General features: G+C 38.7%; 1 protein-coding gene across 1 annotated transcript; it reads right to left on the bottom strand.

Moving 5' to 3' along the window:
- Positions 1-7497: 7497 nt before the first annotated feature.
- On the bottom strand, positions 7498-18605 carry LOC122257098 (uncharacterized). Its single transcript, XM_043022171.2, has 3 exons — positions 17841-18605; positions 9927-10115; positions 7498-8255 (listed from the first exon to the last, which is right to left on the bottom strand). Exons 1-3 carry the CDS (start codon positions 18417-18419, stop codon positions 7953-7955), a joined length of 1071 nt encoding a protein of 356 aa, XP_042878105.1. The 5' UTR covers positions 18420-18605; the 3' UTR covers positions 7498-7952.
- Between the last annotated feature and the right edge of the window lie 253 nt (positions 18606-18858).

Raw genomic sequence — 18858 nt, 5'->3', positions numbered from 1 at the left:
GATAAGATAACTTTAGCCTTCTCATCTTCATATCTCGAACACATATCGTACAGAGTACACGTACACACGTGGGGTAGAATTATTCATAAGACGAACGCCGCTGGAACTAAAAGCACGCTGCTTCCCCATTGGTTGTTGCCAACTGCCCGCCCACAGGATCTGTCTTTTCATTGGTCACTTGGAGACACACCCTTGTGCCTTAAATGTTCGAGTTCCTTGGAAGTGGCTTTAGTTGCTAAACGGGTTTAGTTCATTTGCATATATCGCTTTATCTGTTACTATGGCAACTGTGTAACGGTTTGCTTTGAGGTTACATTTTTTTAACAATAAATATTTTTTACTTGCATTTACGCGTTTAGGTTATTCAGCACCGAAGTGATACACTTCACATCTGTCTACACAAGTGTTAAAACATGTGTTCATGGCAGCTGTCTGTTAGATATTTTATACTAAACCTGCAGGCTAAGGTAGTAATGAACCTACAATTCTGCCATTTGTCTTCTTTCTCAGAGGCACTGACAACTTAAAAAAAGAAATAAGGGATAGTTATTTTTGTTGCAAGCAAAGTGGGCATGACAGGAAACAGACAATTATGCAGAAAAGAGTGTATAGACAAAAAAATAATAAATAAAAAAGGCAGCAGGAGAAAATGAAGAGCTGGGAATGAAGATACCTATGTCTCTTGTACGGCCACTGTTCAAGTTATTTATTATAAATCATTGCAAATATTTTGTAAGGACTAAATTAACCCTCGAATGGTAACAGTGGGTCTGAGAAACCTTGTGCAATTTATTAATTCTACCTGCCTACAATTGCGGTACGACCTTCACTCGCCTTGTACCTTTCGGGTTCGAGTCAGTATTGGTCCTGTCTACTACTCTGTACTTCCTTTGCTTCCCTCTTTGTTTGTTTTTGAGTGGTTTGGATCTGTCAGACCCAACCATACCATTCAGATACTGGTTTGGTCCCTCTCCCAAGAGTACCCCCAACACTTCTGTCAAGACTGCACTTAATAATAATTCAATCGAAATTAACAGTAAAATTTTACAATTCTTTTATATTGGTCACTTAAAATAGAGGATTCTTGTATTGTGTATCATGCCCAACTAATAAACTGCACATAGTTTTTTTCCCCATACCGGACCGGATCTGGCAGACCTAGAGATACAATTTTGTATCAGAGTTGCTGCTGATCCTGTTTTATGAATAATGCGGAGAAATTTTGCATTGTAGCTAATCCTTTGCTTTATGAATAATCTGTTTAGCAATTCAAAAGTGTTTTTTATTGATGGTTTATTAATACACAGATTCAGTCATCATTCTATTTTTATTTCTGCACTGGACTTCAGTTCAGTATGAATCCATACATACACACAGACAAAAAACATAAAATAGGATAAAATAAATCTCAAACTATCTACATCAAAGAAAACCATACCCCAAAAAGTATAACTGCCAAAACAATTACTGATATATGTATATATAATATATATATACACATTTCTATTCTTACATTCCTGAAAGAAAATCCAGACATTAGGAGCTCCCTTAATTGAAGCACACACACACATTTTTTTTTTTCTTTTTCTTTTTTTAAGCATTAGAATTGTCCTTGTTTGACTCCTTTTCATAATTGTAATCTTTTACCTTTGTTTCGATAGGAATACCTTTTATTATCTTTTAAAATATTCACTGCAACACTCGGACTGAATGAACAAGTATTTTCCTTTAATTAATGTTACCCCATACTCTTTTCTGCATTTATAAATTTCAAAATAGTGAATTTTACATTTGCTTAAACTTATGAAAGAATAACCTCTCATTATATTACTGTTTTTTTTCTTGCTTGTCTTGGTTTTAGATAATATGATAATAGTAAAGCTTATACTGACCGCATCTGTAACATATAATGTATGAGTATTTGTATGCATGTGTATAAGTATTTGGCTATAGTCATCATCCACGAATCATGCTTAATGGAAGGTTACGACAAATCTACTTTGATAGACTTTTCATTCAATTCTAATGTTAGCCGAGATGTGCCTTCAAATAAATGTAAAATCCAAGGAAAAGCAACCAACACATTTACACAACACCACACATACAGAAACAAAAACTCCTTTCTCCAATATCAAATGCATGAATAGACAAAACTTACCGATCTGGATGAACTTAAGAGCCTCTCGATTTACACCAATTGCCTCCAAGGCAAAGTCCTTCTTGGAGCTGAAATATACAGCCATGGACCAACTATACCAATGCAACACAATGGAACTATTCTTTTTTCGAAATTAATGGAATATCTAATTTACTTTTTTATTTAACTAATACCTATAGCCATTTCTGATAGGCAAACATACATTCACTGACATGTGCAATTACTCACCAAAATCAGCAGAACTTATGGGAATGAACACTAAAATTACTCAAGAAATGTACAGTGTATTCTAACATAGCAACAAAAATGACCGTGTGATTCAGTATAATGCCACTGTACTGCCTTCCTACAATGGTTTCCATGGCAATACACTCAATAAGGTGTAGTGGTACTTTCCAAAAAACAATATAGTGTGATGTATTAGCAAATTCATTTAAGTGTTTTCATTTGAGAAGTATGGAATGGAAGTTAGCATACTCTTCATTTTTTCTTTATTACTGGTCATAGTCCAACTGACGTACATACATAAGCTAATTTCAATAAGCTTTCAACATTTCATTATGTTGATCGCCAGATATTATTCTCTATCTCCAAGCATTTGTTGCCTATGGTTTATCATAAAAACTCTCCCCCACACCTCAGCATACTTAAGACAGGTTGCTAGGATTTCTCACTGTCCACTAATATGTAAAATTTATGTCTAGCTTCATTTTGTATTCTAAGGTGTTATACTTGTCAACCCCTATATATAAAACAGGTGGTGGTCTCCCTTTTGTGCATTTCAGAGGTTTGGTATGAATGATGGGCACAGGCTGAAGCTAATAATGGATGGTTATATGATCTTGTAAATTTCTTGCTTAATGTGACATCATAACCCATAGTAGTAAAGAAATAAGTCTCGTCATTACTTTACATTTTCTTGTTCCTTCAAAATTCTGATAGGTTAATTATATAATTTTTTTTAAATCTACAAAATACAGGAATATTTATTTATAATTATTAATCTATTTTCAGATAATTTTCTCAGATGTTGTATTCACCATCGCTGTATTTAAATAGAGAAGTCACAATTTCCTTGTTTCTTTCTTGTGCCTTTGATGGGATTCAGGGATGTGAATGTCTAGTTTTCAAGAAGACAAAAGGGAAAATCAAAAGATAATAAAAATTAATTCAGCAAACATTAAAAAGATATTGGGAAAAAAAAAATAATAATAATAATAATATTTTCCAGACAATTAACTACAGCTGGACTGAAGGAGTTCAAGTATTATGAGAAATAAATAAACAAATTTATTTCATTCAGTATCACTCCTTTGAAATGAAAGATAACAGAAATAAAAATGGATTTATTTAGAAAATGAAATTAGTTTTAGAACCAGACAAGGAAAATCAGATCACCTCTGAAAAGTCATCTTCATTAATATATTAATATATTCTCCTTACTTTTTGACTGATATGGTTCTGGTTGTAGTTATTCATTTCCATGGTTTTACATTGATTATCTCGCAAATTATTTATAAAAGAATAGTACAAAAAATAAGATCCAAATCAAATCAGACAAATGAAAAGAAGAAAAATGAACATACATATGAAACAACTACGTCCTGCATTCTAGAGACCTCCCTCACGGCTGAGAGTCACAAAAATGTGGGTTCTCTTAGTGTGGCCTTTATTTTATCTAATGATGTGACCCTTTCCCAACCACTTCTTCAATCCTTCCCTCTTCCCTTGCATAGGGGATGTTCCCCATTCTTCCCTTTCCTACCTAGCACCCGCCCTTTGTTGTTCACCCACATACAATGAATTGGACTCCTTTGGGCTGTCCCTATAGAGACTGATACATGATCACATTCCCTTGACACCTCCTTCTGCTTACAGCATGAGTTCTTGGCATCAGGATTCCTCTGGTGACCCTTCTGAAAAAGAAAAAAAGAAAAAAATTGAGAATTTTTTCAAAATAATTATTCACCATGACCTACTGACTTGTCAATCAAAATATACAGGAAGATAATGAATCTTCAACAAATTCTTTGAAAAGTAAAATGTAATCCAACTCTTTACATGTCATGTGATTCCAACTAAAACAAATCATGTACAATTATCCACCAAGGTTATTAACCCATTTGCACATAGCAGATGGCATCCATACATGCCACTAGAAAAAAATCTGAGATGTTGGCTGGCATTTATATGATACCTCTGGTGGGCCTATACATTGGATGGGATATTTGCTATTCATTTACATCTTTAACCCATCCCCGACGGGGGAATTCTAGCCTTGAATGTCCAAATGCCGGGGCGTTCAAATTATTAGGCCTAAATCAATTGAATGGCTGGCACAATACTGTTTAATAAATCAGTATGTCTCCGTTTGCTTCCTGTTCTTGCCGTAATATGAACATAGAGTAGTAAATAATATTTGAAAACCAATGGTAAGTCTATATTTTTTTGGTTTCAATCCCGATTTTACCACTTGCTTGAACATGACCCTTGGTTTATAAGCATATAAAAGATGTATAAAAAGGCATAATTTCCCATGTATCTATATATAATTATTTATATATAATTATTTATATATATATATACACACACACACACACACACACACACACACACACACACACACACACACACACATACACACACATACACATACACATACACACACACACACACATACACATACACACATATATATATATATATATATATATATATATATATATATATATATATATATATATATATATATATATATATATATATATATATATATATTACCTTTTACCATCAATCAATCCATGCCACTTCCTTTGCATTGAGTCTAATTCAAATGATCTGAAAATATGGAGGATATACTACAATATCACAGCTTTCCTATATCTGGTGAAATGGATATCATTATCTCACAATCAGGGTATAAATATAAACCCTTAATTCAAGTATTTCACATTCAGGTAAACTGTGTTCCAGCCACACATTTAACAGTAACTATATTGTTAGAGAGATATCATGTGATGCTCTTGGAAAAATTTGCCAAACGTGGTGAACGATCACTATAAAATCTCCCAAGATGGTGGGCTAGCCAAAATATGCCTGGCATGATTGGGTCAAATAATCGTGATACTCACTTAACGTATAAAAATAGTAATTAGACTCACCATGATTGCAATGACAGTTTTGTGCAGCTCATGTCATTCTTCCTCTACCTTCCATTATTTAGTGAAAGCTGTAGGATGAATAAACTTTTATTAGAACATAAATAATTGTGATGTATTTCCTTAGATTCACTAAACCATATTGAAAACAACATTCCAAAGACTTGGGATAACTTACAACATGAAATCATAAATACCTGTCAAGATGCAGAGTCAACAAGCTGTGTATCTTTTCCAGGTCCTCAGGAAAGAGAGGGACATCATGAGTCTGGCAGATGATAATGCATCAAGCCCTTGTACTCTTGAATCTGGGTACCTCATGCCACAACAAGGCATCCCAGTGTTACAAACTCGTCCAGGCAAACTTTATGCATTTTTTGTTCTCTTAAAGTTCAACTGCGAGTAAGTCTCTCCTCACATACTAGAAGAACCATCCAGTCACACTGGATCACTGTCGAAACAAGGAATTGGCATCAGTAACTGATCTTAGAATGTTTTCTAGAAACCAACTTACCAGCCCAATAGAAAAAAAGAAAAAAAGAAATAAATAAATGCATCATTTCACACTGGATACACTATGTCTACTAATTGTTGTCACAGCATTGCAAGGCATTTATTGACAGATAGATTAGATAAGAGAAATTTGAAATTTATTGATTGAGAAACATCAAATTTTATTTAATTTATTTTTTGTCTTTTGTTTTTGTTTTTAAAGACACAAATTAGCACTGATACTGAATAAAAAAAAAAGAAAAAAAAGCAACAAATCAATTGTATTTGAATAATCATAGTGACTAAAACACAAGTGAAGGTAGTCAGAACAATCAGCATAACAGCTGGTGAAAAAGTTCAGCTCTGGGCTGATGAGTCAACTTTACCTGCTGAGCCACAGACCGATGCTGATTCCGGCAGCTTTGATTCTTGAAAGTTTGGGGCATATTTAGGTTTATGCCACTACTGTGTTAAGAATTAAAAGTGAGCAAAACTTGTCACCGTTGTGCATTGAGAGGCACTTCCAGCTGGCCATTGTGAGCCAAACTCTGAAGGCTCTGCTGTTATTACAATGATTATCATGAGTATTATCAATATTAGTATTACTATGATGTTGATGCAACTTTTTAAACTGAGTTTCAATTTTAGAAACCCTTGACTTATTTTATCTGTCTGTAGTTACTCAGAGCTTTTGGATGACAGGATGCATACACGAAGGTGACACAGTTTTGTAAACCAGTGCTTACTACATATATGGTTTGTTAACCAAATGAAAATGAAAAAAAGAAGGAAAAATTATATATTTACAGTTATAATTGAAAAAATAAAAATAAAAAATTAAGTGATGGAACTTTACAAAACAATAATAATGAAAAACAGAGGAAGATATAGATATTTATATATATGTAAAATAAACAAGATAAGATGAGAAATGAGAACATTGTTGTTGTACATAAAAATTTGGTGTATGTGTTTGTGTGTGGTCTCATAGCCCCCCTCCAGCCCTCCTTCCCCAAAACCCTAACACACTGGACCGTCACCTGTCTTGCCCGCACAGGACAAGTGACTCGGGACAAGAGTGCTTCCTAAAGCATTGCCTAGTATCACAAATGAAGAACCACAAGGAGACGGGAGACACAAAAATTAAAGAAAAAAAGAAAAAATAATAAATAAAGAAAAAAAGATAAAGTCTATATATATATATATAAAAGCATTTTTTTGAAAGGCTTGGTGTGTGAGGACAACACGCAGGTCCGCAGTGAGCCAGGGTGATTTTGAGATCTGCTCGTCGCGGACTGCTCCTGAGTAGCTCTCTCTAGGGGTGGTGACCCGCGTGACACGAGTTCACTCACTCAAAAGTAGGATAAAACGTGAAGCCGCCGCCACTCAAGGTTGCATGAGCTTTTCGGATCGTTGTCATCTCTGGGACGTATTGAACACAAATGAACACCAACAACGATGACAACAGCAAAAAAAGGGAAAGGGGAGTGTTAGAACTGAGCTTGCACTTGGGCTCACTATTTGCGACTTTTTTGGCACGGGGGAGAGACGGGGGAACTAGAGAGAAGTGAAGTCATGCAACCTTTCATGAGGTGATAAATGAGCCACTGATAGCCAGGTACCAGTCAATGCCATAATAAGCATGCTAATAATTATCATGATCAATCTTTTTTTAATTTAAACACCTAGTTCATTTACTATAAATTTATTTTTTCCTTAACCTATGTGAAAACACATATTCAAAAAATGAGTTCATGATTTCATCAATTGCACAAAAATTTACAAATCATATAAGAGATATTGATACAAGATCTCAAAACCTTAAAGTGAATGACTTTATCTGGACATGACAAGCAACCCAAATCTATATGAACATTGTCATATGATTATGAATTTGGTCCAAGATTTTTCTTTCATTGAATTAAATCTATTTCTTTAAACTTTTTTTTTCTTTTCTCTTTTTTTAAACTTTTTAATGTACTTTTTGCAATCTTAAAACAGACGTAGTCTCTAAGTCTAAGGTAATGGAGCATAACACTAAATTCCAAATACAAGTTGTATTATCAATTATAGACTAAATTTGAGGCTACTGTCGAGAGTAGCACAAAGTGGCAGGGTGGCTGAGTGGTCACGGCTTGGTGCCTTTAAGGGCCTTCTCTTGCTTCATCGTCATCCACGGGGTTCCCCCCATTGGGATCCGCATTAACCTCCCCCATTATTTCCGGGTCTTGGGGAGTCATGGGAACATCGGTGTTTATCTCTGTCTGATCCACTATAGCCTCCCCGTTCTCCTCTGCCTGGTCCATGGTCTGGGGTTTTGCCCCTTCCCCCTCGGGGACGGCCGGACTGTCCACATTAGCTTCACTAGTGGCTGACGCCTCCCCTTTATTTTCCTCATCTTTAATGTTGCCTTGCATGGCTGCTTCCGCCAATATTTTATCCACATCCTGTAAATTGTGTGAAATACAATGTTAATACCGTGTGGGAGAGGGCCTGGGCCTGGAGGGACCCGAAACACCTCACACTCTCTCTCACCTCCACCTCCTCCATCTCCTCCTCTTCTTTCTCCACCTCCACCTCCTCCTCTTCCTCCTCCTCTCATCTTCCTCCAACACAACACACCCACACTACAAAATTTAGACTTAACTAAACAACATTGAGATGTGAAAACAACTTTGGGTTTTGGTCATTTTTATAGTCTTTTTGTAGTTTTTTGTTTTGTTTTTGATACACATTACATACAAATAAATGTAAAAAGCAATTAATCTTTTTTGTTTTTTTGTTTTTTAATGTGGGATAAGCAAAGCCAATGAAATTTTAAAGGCAAATCCATATTTTTTTACCCTCTTTTTGAGACATCTGATCACTAAAAACAAAGAAGCAACAGAGCCACAGAGCTCATAAGTCAGTCACTGGTTCCGAAGCCGGTCTTACTTAAAGGATACAGTGCCATGCCCTCCCCTTCCCCACCCCCCCACTCAACAGGCATCTCTCCCTCCTCCCCTCCCTCCACCACCCCTTATGCGGTGATGTTATCGAGAGCTCAACAAAACACTCGAGACGGAACCACAGCACTCTGGGAGGAGGGCAGTCTAGGCCTCTCCTCGCACAGGGTCAGGCTGTTAATGTTAGTGGGGGATGTCGTGTTTGATTTCCTCCTCAGACAACATCACCTCATAGCACCCAGCATTAGCAGTGTCATCACCGTCATCAATAACACCAATTCCTACATTCACTCACTCACTCACTCACTCACACTCTAATCCCTTGTTGTTTAACCAGTCGTGAGGGGAAAGGATGGTGAGCGACCCAAACAACGACCAATATAAGAAGTCACACGTCCATAGCCAGACCTCGACACCACATATGCAGCAGACAGTCACCAAAGCACACAGACACTGAGCCCCAACAGTGACTGGCCGGGAAAAAATAAAGAAAAAAAAGGGGGAAAAAGAAAGAAAGAAGAAAAAAGATTTTCCCAACAAAAGAAGGACTCTCAGACCCTCCTCTCCCCTTCTGCCCTCTAATCCCACCCCCCAAGCAGTGTTATGAGTCTGCACAGTAGTCAGTAATTCTGATTATGTAGAGCAGCTTCCACCTCAGGGCAGGAAAAGGTAATGGATCCACACTGTGAAGGATTACCACAAAGGCGCACAAAATAGCCACAGAGAATATGTAATAACCATAATATTAATAGTACTAAAATTAATAATAAAGAAAAAACTAACAAAAAGAGAGAACCCATCACAGAGTTCCATTGTACCTTTCCTTGTAGTGCCACTCTACACCAGCAGAAACCTCCCATTTCAGAGCTCCCAGCCCTCCCCCAGGGACCCAAAGGAACCTTCAGGGACCCCCATGCCTGCAGCGCAAGAACAAAGCCGCTCCCTCCCATCCCACCTTCCTACAGCCCAGCTACACCATCCACTCCCCTTTTCCAGACAGCTGCTGCAACTCCTACTGGGCCCACAGAGTAAAAAAAATATATAATAAATAAATGAATAAATAAATAAGCAACCAAATTAATGAAACACCACATTCCTGTCTAGCTTCCCATCCTCACTTTACCTCTAACCCTAGCCCCAACCCCCAACCCCCTGAAGCCTCTGCCGACCTACCTCCTCCGGGTGTGCGCCGATGTACTCTAGCTTGGCCTCGCGGAGCATGGTGGTCACTTTGTTGCGCTGCTCCTTGAAGCCATCCCAATCCTCCTTGCTCTTGGTCTTCTTTGCCTTCTGGTGCAACTTGTGCTTCTTCATGATCTCATTCTTCATGGCTTCTGTCACCCATGGCTTGTTCATTTCTCCCTAGGGTGAAGGGGGAAAGAAGAGAGAGAGAGGATATTAGTCATATGCTTATTCAAAATGCAAGCCTATCTTTTCAAAACAAGATAGATGTGAAAATGATATGAACAGTAAAAGAAAAAGGAATAGAAGAAATACAAGAAAGGAGACAGCATATTCTTTCACTATCTGCACTTAAGTAATGTACCCTTAGTTCCTAAAGTCCTATCTGTCAAAATCAATGTGTTTTATTTGCATGGTTTACTTGCATTTCCATTGCAGACGGAGATAAATTTGCTTGCCCAGCCTCCAGGGGCCGGATTCACTAACGCACTTACCATGATAAATACGCTGGTAACTACAATTATGATGGTAAAAAGACCGCATCGGTATTCATGAACAACTTACCATGATAGAATACAATGATAAATTTACCAGTGGTTGGAGCACTGGTATGTCCACTGGCAACTACAGCGATGACTCTCTCATCTCGCTTTATCTCAGCAAAAAATCAACATTTAAGGCGACACTTTAGTTTGCATGTACACTTATTATGATCAGAGTGATGGCAGCTGTTCATTTTCATATGAATATGACAAAAATCAATAAAATTCACAGGAAATAAGCGATAATGTTCATGCAGCTTCGTCATAGGCCTACAATAACTGAAAATAATACATGGAATTAATAATTTGACAAATTCAAACATTTTGTTTTAATAACATTCAGCTGAAAGACAGTAAACATATAAATATATAAATTATTTTTGTGTTTGCATTAATTTAGATACAATCATTCATAATCTTAGGGTTTGATTGGCATTTCTTTTTGGAAAACGTTGATACAAATAACACCACCATTGCGTGGAGCCATTGTTTCTTTTCTTTCGACTGCAATCTATAAAAAAAAAGTATGTTTTTGAAAACCATTACGTTATATATGATCCATAAGATCATGCAATAGAATATGCTTTCTAGGAAATTAATTTATATAGAAATAATTTAACACAGAAGAAATCTTTATCATTTCTTGAAACAAAAAAGTCTCGCTGTTGGATCAGGTTTTGTTTACATGTTACGGGATTGGTCAAAGGAGCCTAAAAAATTATGTAAGGCGCTCGCTGATTGGCGGAATCGATTTACCAGAGTTACCATCAAATTACGGTGATAAAGTCGATTTACCCTTACCAGGCGACTTATCATCGCTTGATGAATCCCACTTTGCCATGACTGGTAAACGCTCTGGTAGTTGACAGCTGGTAAATGCCTTACCATCGTATGTTAGTGAATCCAGCCCCAGGATAGGTTTTATTTTAGAGAGAGACCGCTTGAAGCAATATAATTTGAATCATCCCACTCTCTTTCAGTCATTCATTGTAAAACTAGAGCAGTTTTTGTGTTTTATTTTTGTATGTGTTTTATTGAGTTTAGAGATTTATATGTGCCATATGACAGGCTCCACCAGTGCTGCAGTAGACTAAAATTGTAGTATATTATCCATATTAGCTCATTATTTTCTTTATACTCAGTGTGATAGAAGTATTGCTGTTTTATGGGAGGACAAAAGGCAACTTTATTTTTTCGTATTTTTGTGCTGTCATGAACGAATACGAAACATATAACCACCTACAATAAAGATAACAAGAAGAGGTAGGGAAGAGGAATGAAACCTGTGCTTGTGACTGTGAGTGCCACAGTGAAAGGCATCCATATTGGCACAGGAGCACATTTTAGACACTGGGTATGGATTGAGTCACATTCCTCTTCTCATTCTGCCTGCACATCCTTCATCGGCGGTACTTTAGAGCAAGGGTTCGTCAACTTAGTGTGTGCCATCACTCTATAGAGACAGTGCTTGCTAGAGACCGTGGATGGGTGCCATTCAAGGCTCTCTCTCCTGCTGGTGCTAGGAAAAAGTGGTGCCATCTAGGTTTTGGACATTAAGCTAGCACAATATTACGGTAATTATAGTAATTATGACTGCAGTAGCCATCATCACTCATTCCTTTTTCATAGCAAAATAAAATAGCACAGTGATCCAAAATCCCCAAAAACCATGTACGTCAATGGGTTAAAATCTATCATTCATTCAATATCAGATCTATAAAGTGATGCAATATCAGCACTTGGCAAGTATGTGAGCTGTATAAACAATATGGCAAGCCAACCTCTACTAGAGAGCAGACTTGGGTTACACATTCAAATGTTCAAAACTGGCCAAAAGTGAGTATGGTGGAGACCTAGTTCTCTCAGCTTTTGACACTACCTTTCCCCATGGGAGGATCAGGAGATTAATGTAGATGTCAATCCCCTTTGTATGAATAAGATGCTTTAAATAATCACGTCAACTTAACCCCTTCAACACAAGGACGCGTATATTGCGTCCTCGCAGCGCTCGCGTCAAATCCAAGGACGTGCATACTCCGTCATGGCTCAGTTATGGTGGAATTGAGTTTTCTTTCTTCCGGATACTGTACGAGATCTTTCAGAATAGAGGTTGGATATGATACGATATATTACTTGACTTTCATTATCAATAATTTATTACATAAGAGTGGGATTCGCTTATACCAGGGGAGGCATTGATGGGTCCTGCTAGCAATCATTTTATTATTTATTTATGGAACATTATGTAAAAATATAAAACTTATTATGATTAGTTTACCATACTATTTCAATCGTTTTCTTTGGACATCTGAGTGAGGCCTCCCACCAAGGTCACTCTTTCCATCTTCCTCCCAACCCATGTAAATAACTTGTCACATGCATGTGGGGGAAGAGGTTAATTATGCATATTTTGATATATAACACATGATGATTATGTTGTGGTTTTGGCTATAAACTTGTAGAGGTTTTGGCTTAAAATTTATCATATTCAGTAGCGACGTTTAAAATTTGGCGCGCGCCAGCAGCTCGGATACGGCGCGAGGAGCATTTTCTACTGCCCATAGTGAAGGGGTTAAAGCAAGATATGGTCATAAGATAAAGAGTCTAACATGCCTTGATATTGCTCATATCTACTTGCAGAGCAGGATGTAGTTATCATCAGACAGTTCACTGCACGTGGTGTGGTCACCACAAGCAATGGGATAAGACTGAGTAATCATATGTCATCAACTCAGGCTGAGTTATGGGCAAAACTGATGGCACTAAAAAATGCTCGACTCTTAACCCACTCACGCCGGATGACGTGCTGACACGTTTCGTGGTTTTCGCGTCCGACGCCGCCGACGAGATATCTGGCCAAGGCCGGCGCTCGGGGTGAGCGAGCGGGCAGCCCAGGCTCGCGGCCCGTGCGCCCGAGAATCTCGAAGCGTTCGGACGATGCGTTCGAAAACCTCGGTATAGCGACCGTGCAAAGCCGGAATGGCCCCGGCGTGAATGGGTTAACCCGTAAATGATGGAGCTATTTTGGCTTTCAATGGTCGAAATGCCGGAATATTTCAAAAGGATTCTTGCCCGCGCTAGCCGCAGCCAGGCAATATATGCTTGATCACCTGGCGCGCCAGCCAGGAGGATAGCCACGATGAAATATCTCATCCCCATGGCTGATCCTGCCACCACTTGATGTGATATCTTGTCACCCATCATTAACAGGTTAAGTAGGCAAGGGGCAATATCAAGAGGATACAGTTAGACGATGATGAAATTAAGAAAGGCGAATCAACTGAGACAAATAAAACCTTGCAACACTCTATGCCTCTAGCTATGAACATAGACTTCATTTATAGGAGGGGCAAGAGCAAATGGAAAGACTCTGTGCATATGAGAATTAGGTTACTATTGGGAGTTAGGTAATCCAACAGGTGAACTGGGAAAAGAATTTAGGGTGTGTAGGTCACCAAGGTCACACACCTTAGTACATTACATCTTACTTTATCCTATGCTTTAGAATTACTGAAACTCAAGAGATAGCTAGACTCCCCGAACAAGCTGTATGGATGTTTAGAATTGGCCAGGTAATGGAAATTTTGAAGAAGTACAAACACTTTGCATTAATTACAGAATTGTATTTGACAACTGTGTATGTAGGATTGTGACTTCCCTTCAGCCGAGACTAAATAGCCTGAGCAGGATTTTATTGAACCATGGGTGAATACCATTTATAATACAACACCCCGTTGAATACAAATATTTTTCTTGACTTTCTGATCAATTCTTTCCTAAAGGAACAAACTTATGTTTTGCTAACATATATGAGCATCACATAATCAGGTATGTAATAATGCGACCCCTGGAAAGGACCTAGCATGGTGAGGGTGGTAATTTATGCTGTTTTATAGCTCTCCTGATATGTAAAAATTGAACTCTCTATGCTTGTGATTAATCCATCTTTTGTACTGTATGTGTTTCAACATGTTGACATAGCTATAAGGTTTAGTAAAAGATATGTGAGCCCATTGAGGGACTACTAAGATTGGGGTGAGGATAACCTATGTTATCTCATTCTTTTGATTTGTAAGTAACCACTTGTCACAATAAATTTGTCAAAGTTAAAGTCAAAAGTCTACCCTTCCCCATATATAATACTACACTACAACTCTACAACTCTGCTGCTGGCCCCTGCATCTATTGATGCTCTGGACAAAGGCTGACAAAAGTATATGTTTCAACAAGAAAGAGCATGTATACCTCTTAGGGTTTATCATCAAATAAGGAACCAGTCCATGCTAAAATATATGTGAAAGGACAGCCAACAGGTACAGAGCTTTCAGCTTTCAAATTACAGATCAGAGCAAGTTTCGAATTGATGTAAATAAAGAAGTCTAAAATAATTATAAGAACAAAGTTATACACATCCAATTTTCACATATCACAAAACTAAAGATTTCACTAAAAATTATCTACAGTTTTCCATGAACATTTCTATGATGGTAAAATGTTGTTCATAATTGTGAATGTGTGTTGCTCTTCTCCTTGGGCTTCCCTGACTTTGTAATAGTGATGTCGCACCTAATCTGAGGATGAGTAAAGCCTTACGGGTAAAAGCAAGAATTTTATTCCAGGTAGGCTGCAATTTTTATATCTAATAATTGAAGAGGAAGGCTTTTACTATATTACATTTTTGGGGAAATGTATAATGTTAAGGATTAAACAGGGTACCCCCAATAACTAACTGCCCCAGCAGCCTCTGCACTCTTCCACAGGTCTCTAATTCTCAAGTATGTATATTCTGGCAAGTTGAAGCTTGTAGACATCCTTGGCAATTTATCATCATTTAAGGAACCAGCCTAAGAATATCTTCTTAGATATGACCACAGAATTACTTTAGACTGTCACATTCTGGAAATGCCCATACCTAATGCTGGTTTTGCTGCATATGGGAGCCATGATGCACTTCACAGATATAAAATCCTAAATAAAATCGAACAAGAGTTGCTGTAACAGCCATGAATGCAAGATTAGGTCCTGTCTGTTCATACCACAGACAGACACACAGTTAGATATTGCCAGAGTATGAGGAAAATAACTGTTAAGATAATTAAATTATAATATCAGAAAAAAAAGATAAATATTTGTAAATAAAAATTATGACACTTGATGGGGGTCTACATTCCACACTTCATTTAACCCATTTGCATCAGATGATATGCTATCATGTCAAGGGAATTTCCGCTCCTGTGAGATGACACATCGTATCGTGTCATGATCACTCCCTCTAAATACACGGGTTACATAGTTACATATGTATGTACTCATTCCACTTTTCTATTTCTCATTTATTCTCATTATTCTCATTTCTAAAGACATTTTGTTCTTGACTTATAAAAAAAAAAAAAAAAAAAAGACAGCTCTCAGCATCTTGTAAAATTGGGCGGTTGTAGAGCGCTCTGAGAAGCATAGCACCGTATTGTGCTTAATATCTTCACAGAGGGAGCAGCATCAGGCAAATAATTGGCCTGGTACAAATGGGTTAAGGCTAATAAACTTCCCAATGAATTTTTCTTAGAAAATAGAACATGGTGGATTTTCAGGTGTCTTCTTAACTTTTGCAATGCTTATATAAAAAGGAATATAATTTAAAAGTCATATAACAGATATATCTTATAAGACGAGCAAGACTCACTATTTACCAGCAGTATGTTGCCTGGTAAGGGTTAGGATCGTAAATCGACTTTACCACTCTAGTTCTGATGGTAGCCACCAGAGAGCAATCTTAGCACTCCACTAAAGCAGTTCTACCAATCAGCGACTGCCTTACATGATATTCTAAGCTCCTTTGACAAATCACATATTGAGAAAAGCTAAAAAGAAAAAGGATTTTAAAGATTTTTTCTGTACAAAGTTATTTCAACATTTCAATTCTTGAATGCACCTATCTGGGTCCTGATAGGTATGACTAGCTTGCTGTCCTTTGCCATAGCACCGATAGTGGAGAAGTTATATTAATTGTTATCAAACTCTAATGTATGCATCACTATGGAGTGACCCACTGAAGACCAGTGTCAAGCTGTTCATGATGCTGGAGATTTGGCCTGACAATGGGTGTCATGACGTATATGACATTTGGGGATAATTATTATAATTACCATAATATTTAGCTAACTTAATGTCCAAAACCTAGATGACTCCACTTTCTTCTAACACCAGTAGGAAAGAGAGCCTTGAATGGCACCCATCTACTGTCTCTAGCAAGCACTATCTTCAGAGAGCAGTGGCATACAGCAAGTTACCGACTTCTTGCTCTAAAGTACTACAGATGAAGGATGTGCAGGCAGAACGAGAGGAGGAAGGTGACTCATACCATACCCAGTGTCTAATATGTGCTCCTGTGCCACTCGGGATGCCTTTTACTGTGGCACTCACTTTCATAAGCACAGGGTTCCTTCATCTTCCCTACCTCTTCATGTTATCTTCATTGTAGATGGTTATATGATTCATATTCGTTCATGACAGCACACAAATATGAAAAAATAAAATTGCTTTTTGTCCTCCCATAAAATAGCAATACTTCTATCACACTGAGAATAAAGAAAATAATGCACTACTACAAATCATATACTAAAATTTTAGTCAACTGCAGCATTGATAGAGCCTGCAATATGGCACATATAAGTCTCTAAACTGAGTAAAACACACAAAAAATAAGATAAAAATGACTCTAGTTTTATGAGTGATTGAATGACAGTGGGAAAAGTCAAGGTATGTTGTGTGAAGTTCCCTAACTCTGAAATAAAATCTATCTTGGAGACTGGGCAAGGGAATCTATCCCCCAGCAGCAATGGGTTAAATACTTTCTTCTTTTCCAGTATTATACTACTATTTCAAAGAAAAATATTATCAAGCTATCAATTCCATGTACTAATAAAAATTGTATTATAGTCATGTGGGTGTCTGAAATTTTATAAGCGACTGTGAGGATATTCTCATTTTTTTCTGTGTAAATTTGCAAATTCTCATTAACCTCACATTGAAACAAAGCATTCCAGTCATCATAGGTACAAAAACAAACTAGACTGTCTCCTTAAATGTTGACGTAGACAAGTTACAGCATGAGGAAACAACTGTCACTAGCTACCAGTAGACTTACCACTGCTCCAATGATAAATTGTTTGCGAGTCTGTTTACAATTGTAACTGTAGTTACCAACAAATCTATGATCATGTGTTAGTGAATCTGGCCTCAATACATTAAAAAAATGTAATCGATATCAAATTCTATCATAAAATGAAGTCATTTACCCTACTGCACTGAAGATTCCTAACTCCTACCCTGCTGCCCCATCAGAGGAGAGAGACTAAGGGCTCACCTGCTTGTCCTTTTTGTTGAGGATTCCCCCCCCTCGGCCTCGCATGGGCCCACGCCCCCGAAGAATGCCCCTGCCTCGTCCTCTCATGGGTGGTCCTGGTGGCCCCATCATGCCAGGGCCAGGGGGTCCGGGTCTAAAGGGGGGGCCCATGGGGGGAGGGGGGCCCATCATGCCCCGCATGCCCCCTCGACCACGCATACCCATGGCACCACGGGGTGGCGGTGGCCCCATAGGACCAGGCCCAGGAGGGCCCATCCTGCCAGGGGGACCTAGGGGAGCTGGTCTCCTGCCGGGGCCGGGGGGGCCCATCCTGCCAGGCGGGGGGCCCATGGGGGGTGGTGGTCCCATAGGTCCGTGTGGGGGACCCATGTTGTGGGGGCGCCTCATGCCCGGAGGAGGTGGCATGGGGCGCGACATGAGCGGCGGTGGCTTGTGTCCCCCACCAGGGCCACCTCTCTGACCCCCCCGCTGCCCGCCACCGCCGCCGCGAAGTCCTCTGCCGCGACTGCAGAAGCCGCGCCCCCGTCCACCCCGTGCGCCCCCGCGCCGCTCCATGTACCCATTGCTCTGCCGCGTCATGGCGCCTCTGCCCTCCTCTACGCGACCTCTACGCACTAGCGCAGCCGATGGACGCACGCTTGGATAGCAAAACTCACTTCCAAGGAGCTAAAACCTGAAATTCCCAGCCAGTTCCTTCCTCCGCGAGTCACAGTACGAAGCCAAGGGCGAATACGGGAAACCGATCGATTCGGCCAATCAGCGTCCACCTTGCAGACCGTTTAGGGACTTTGTCGACCAATCACCGCGCGTCTATCTCGCCGTCCATCACCAAGCAGCTGAAGCTCAAGCGATCATCTGTATAAAGTTGTTATTGACATATATGGTCCCTGCCTCGTTATTTATCTTTCTTTCCTATTAAAATACTCCATTCTTTTACTATCACTTATATAGTAACACGTCTTACTAAATATCTTCTCGCTCTCTGTTGACACTGATTTCATATAAAGGAACCGCTAAT

Source organism: Penaeus japonicus, unplaced genomic scaffold (assembly GCF_977035675.1).
Source record: "Penaeus japonicus unplaced genomic scaffold, GWHDUDI00000001_assembly GWHDUDI00000011, whole genome shotgun sequence".
NCBI classification, from domain to species: domain Eukaryota; kingdom Metazoa; phylum Arthropoda; class Malacostraca; order Decapoda; family Penaeidae; genus Penaeus; species Penaeus japonicus.
This window is presented reverse-complemented; position numbering and strand designations above follow the sequence as displayed.

Bases quoted from the DNA above. Each gene is read 5' to 3' on its own strand.
- LOC122257098 (XM_043022171.2), bottom strand. From the start codon at position 18,419: ATGACGCGGCAGAGCAATGGGTACATGGAGCGGCGCGGGGGCGCACGG. The intron at 10,116-17,840 runs GTGAGCCCTTAG...CCTTCACCCTAG, and splicing joins TCAACAAAAAGGACAAGCAG to GGAGAAATGAACAAGCCATG. The intron at 8,256-9,926 runs GTAGGTCGGCAG...CACAATTTACAG, and splicing joins TCGGCGCACACCCGGAGGAG to GATGTGGATAAAATATTGGC.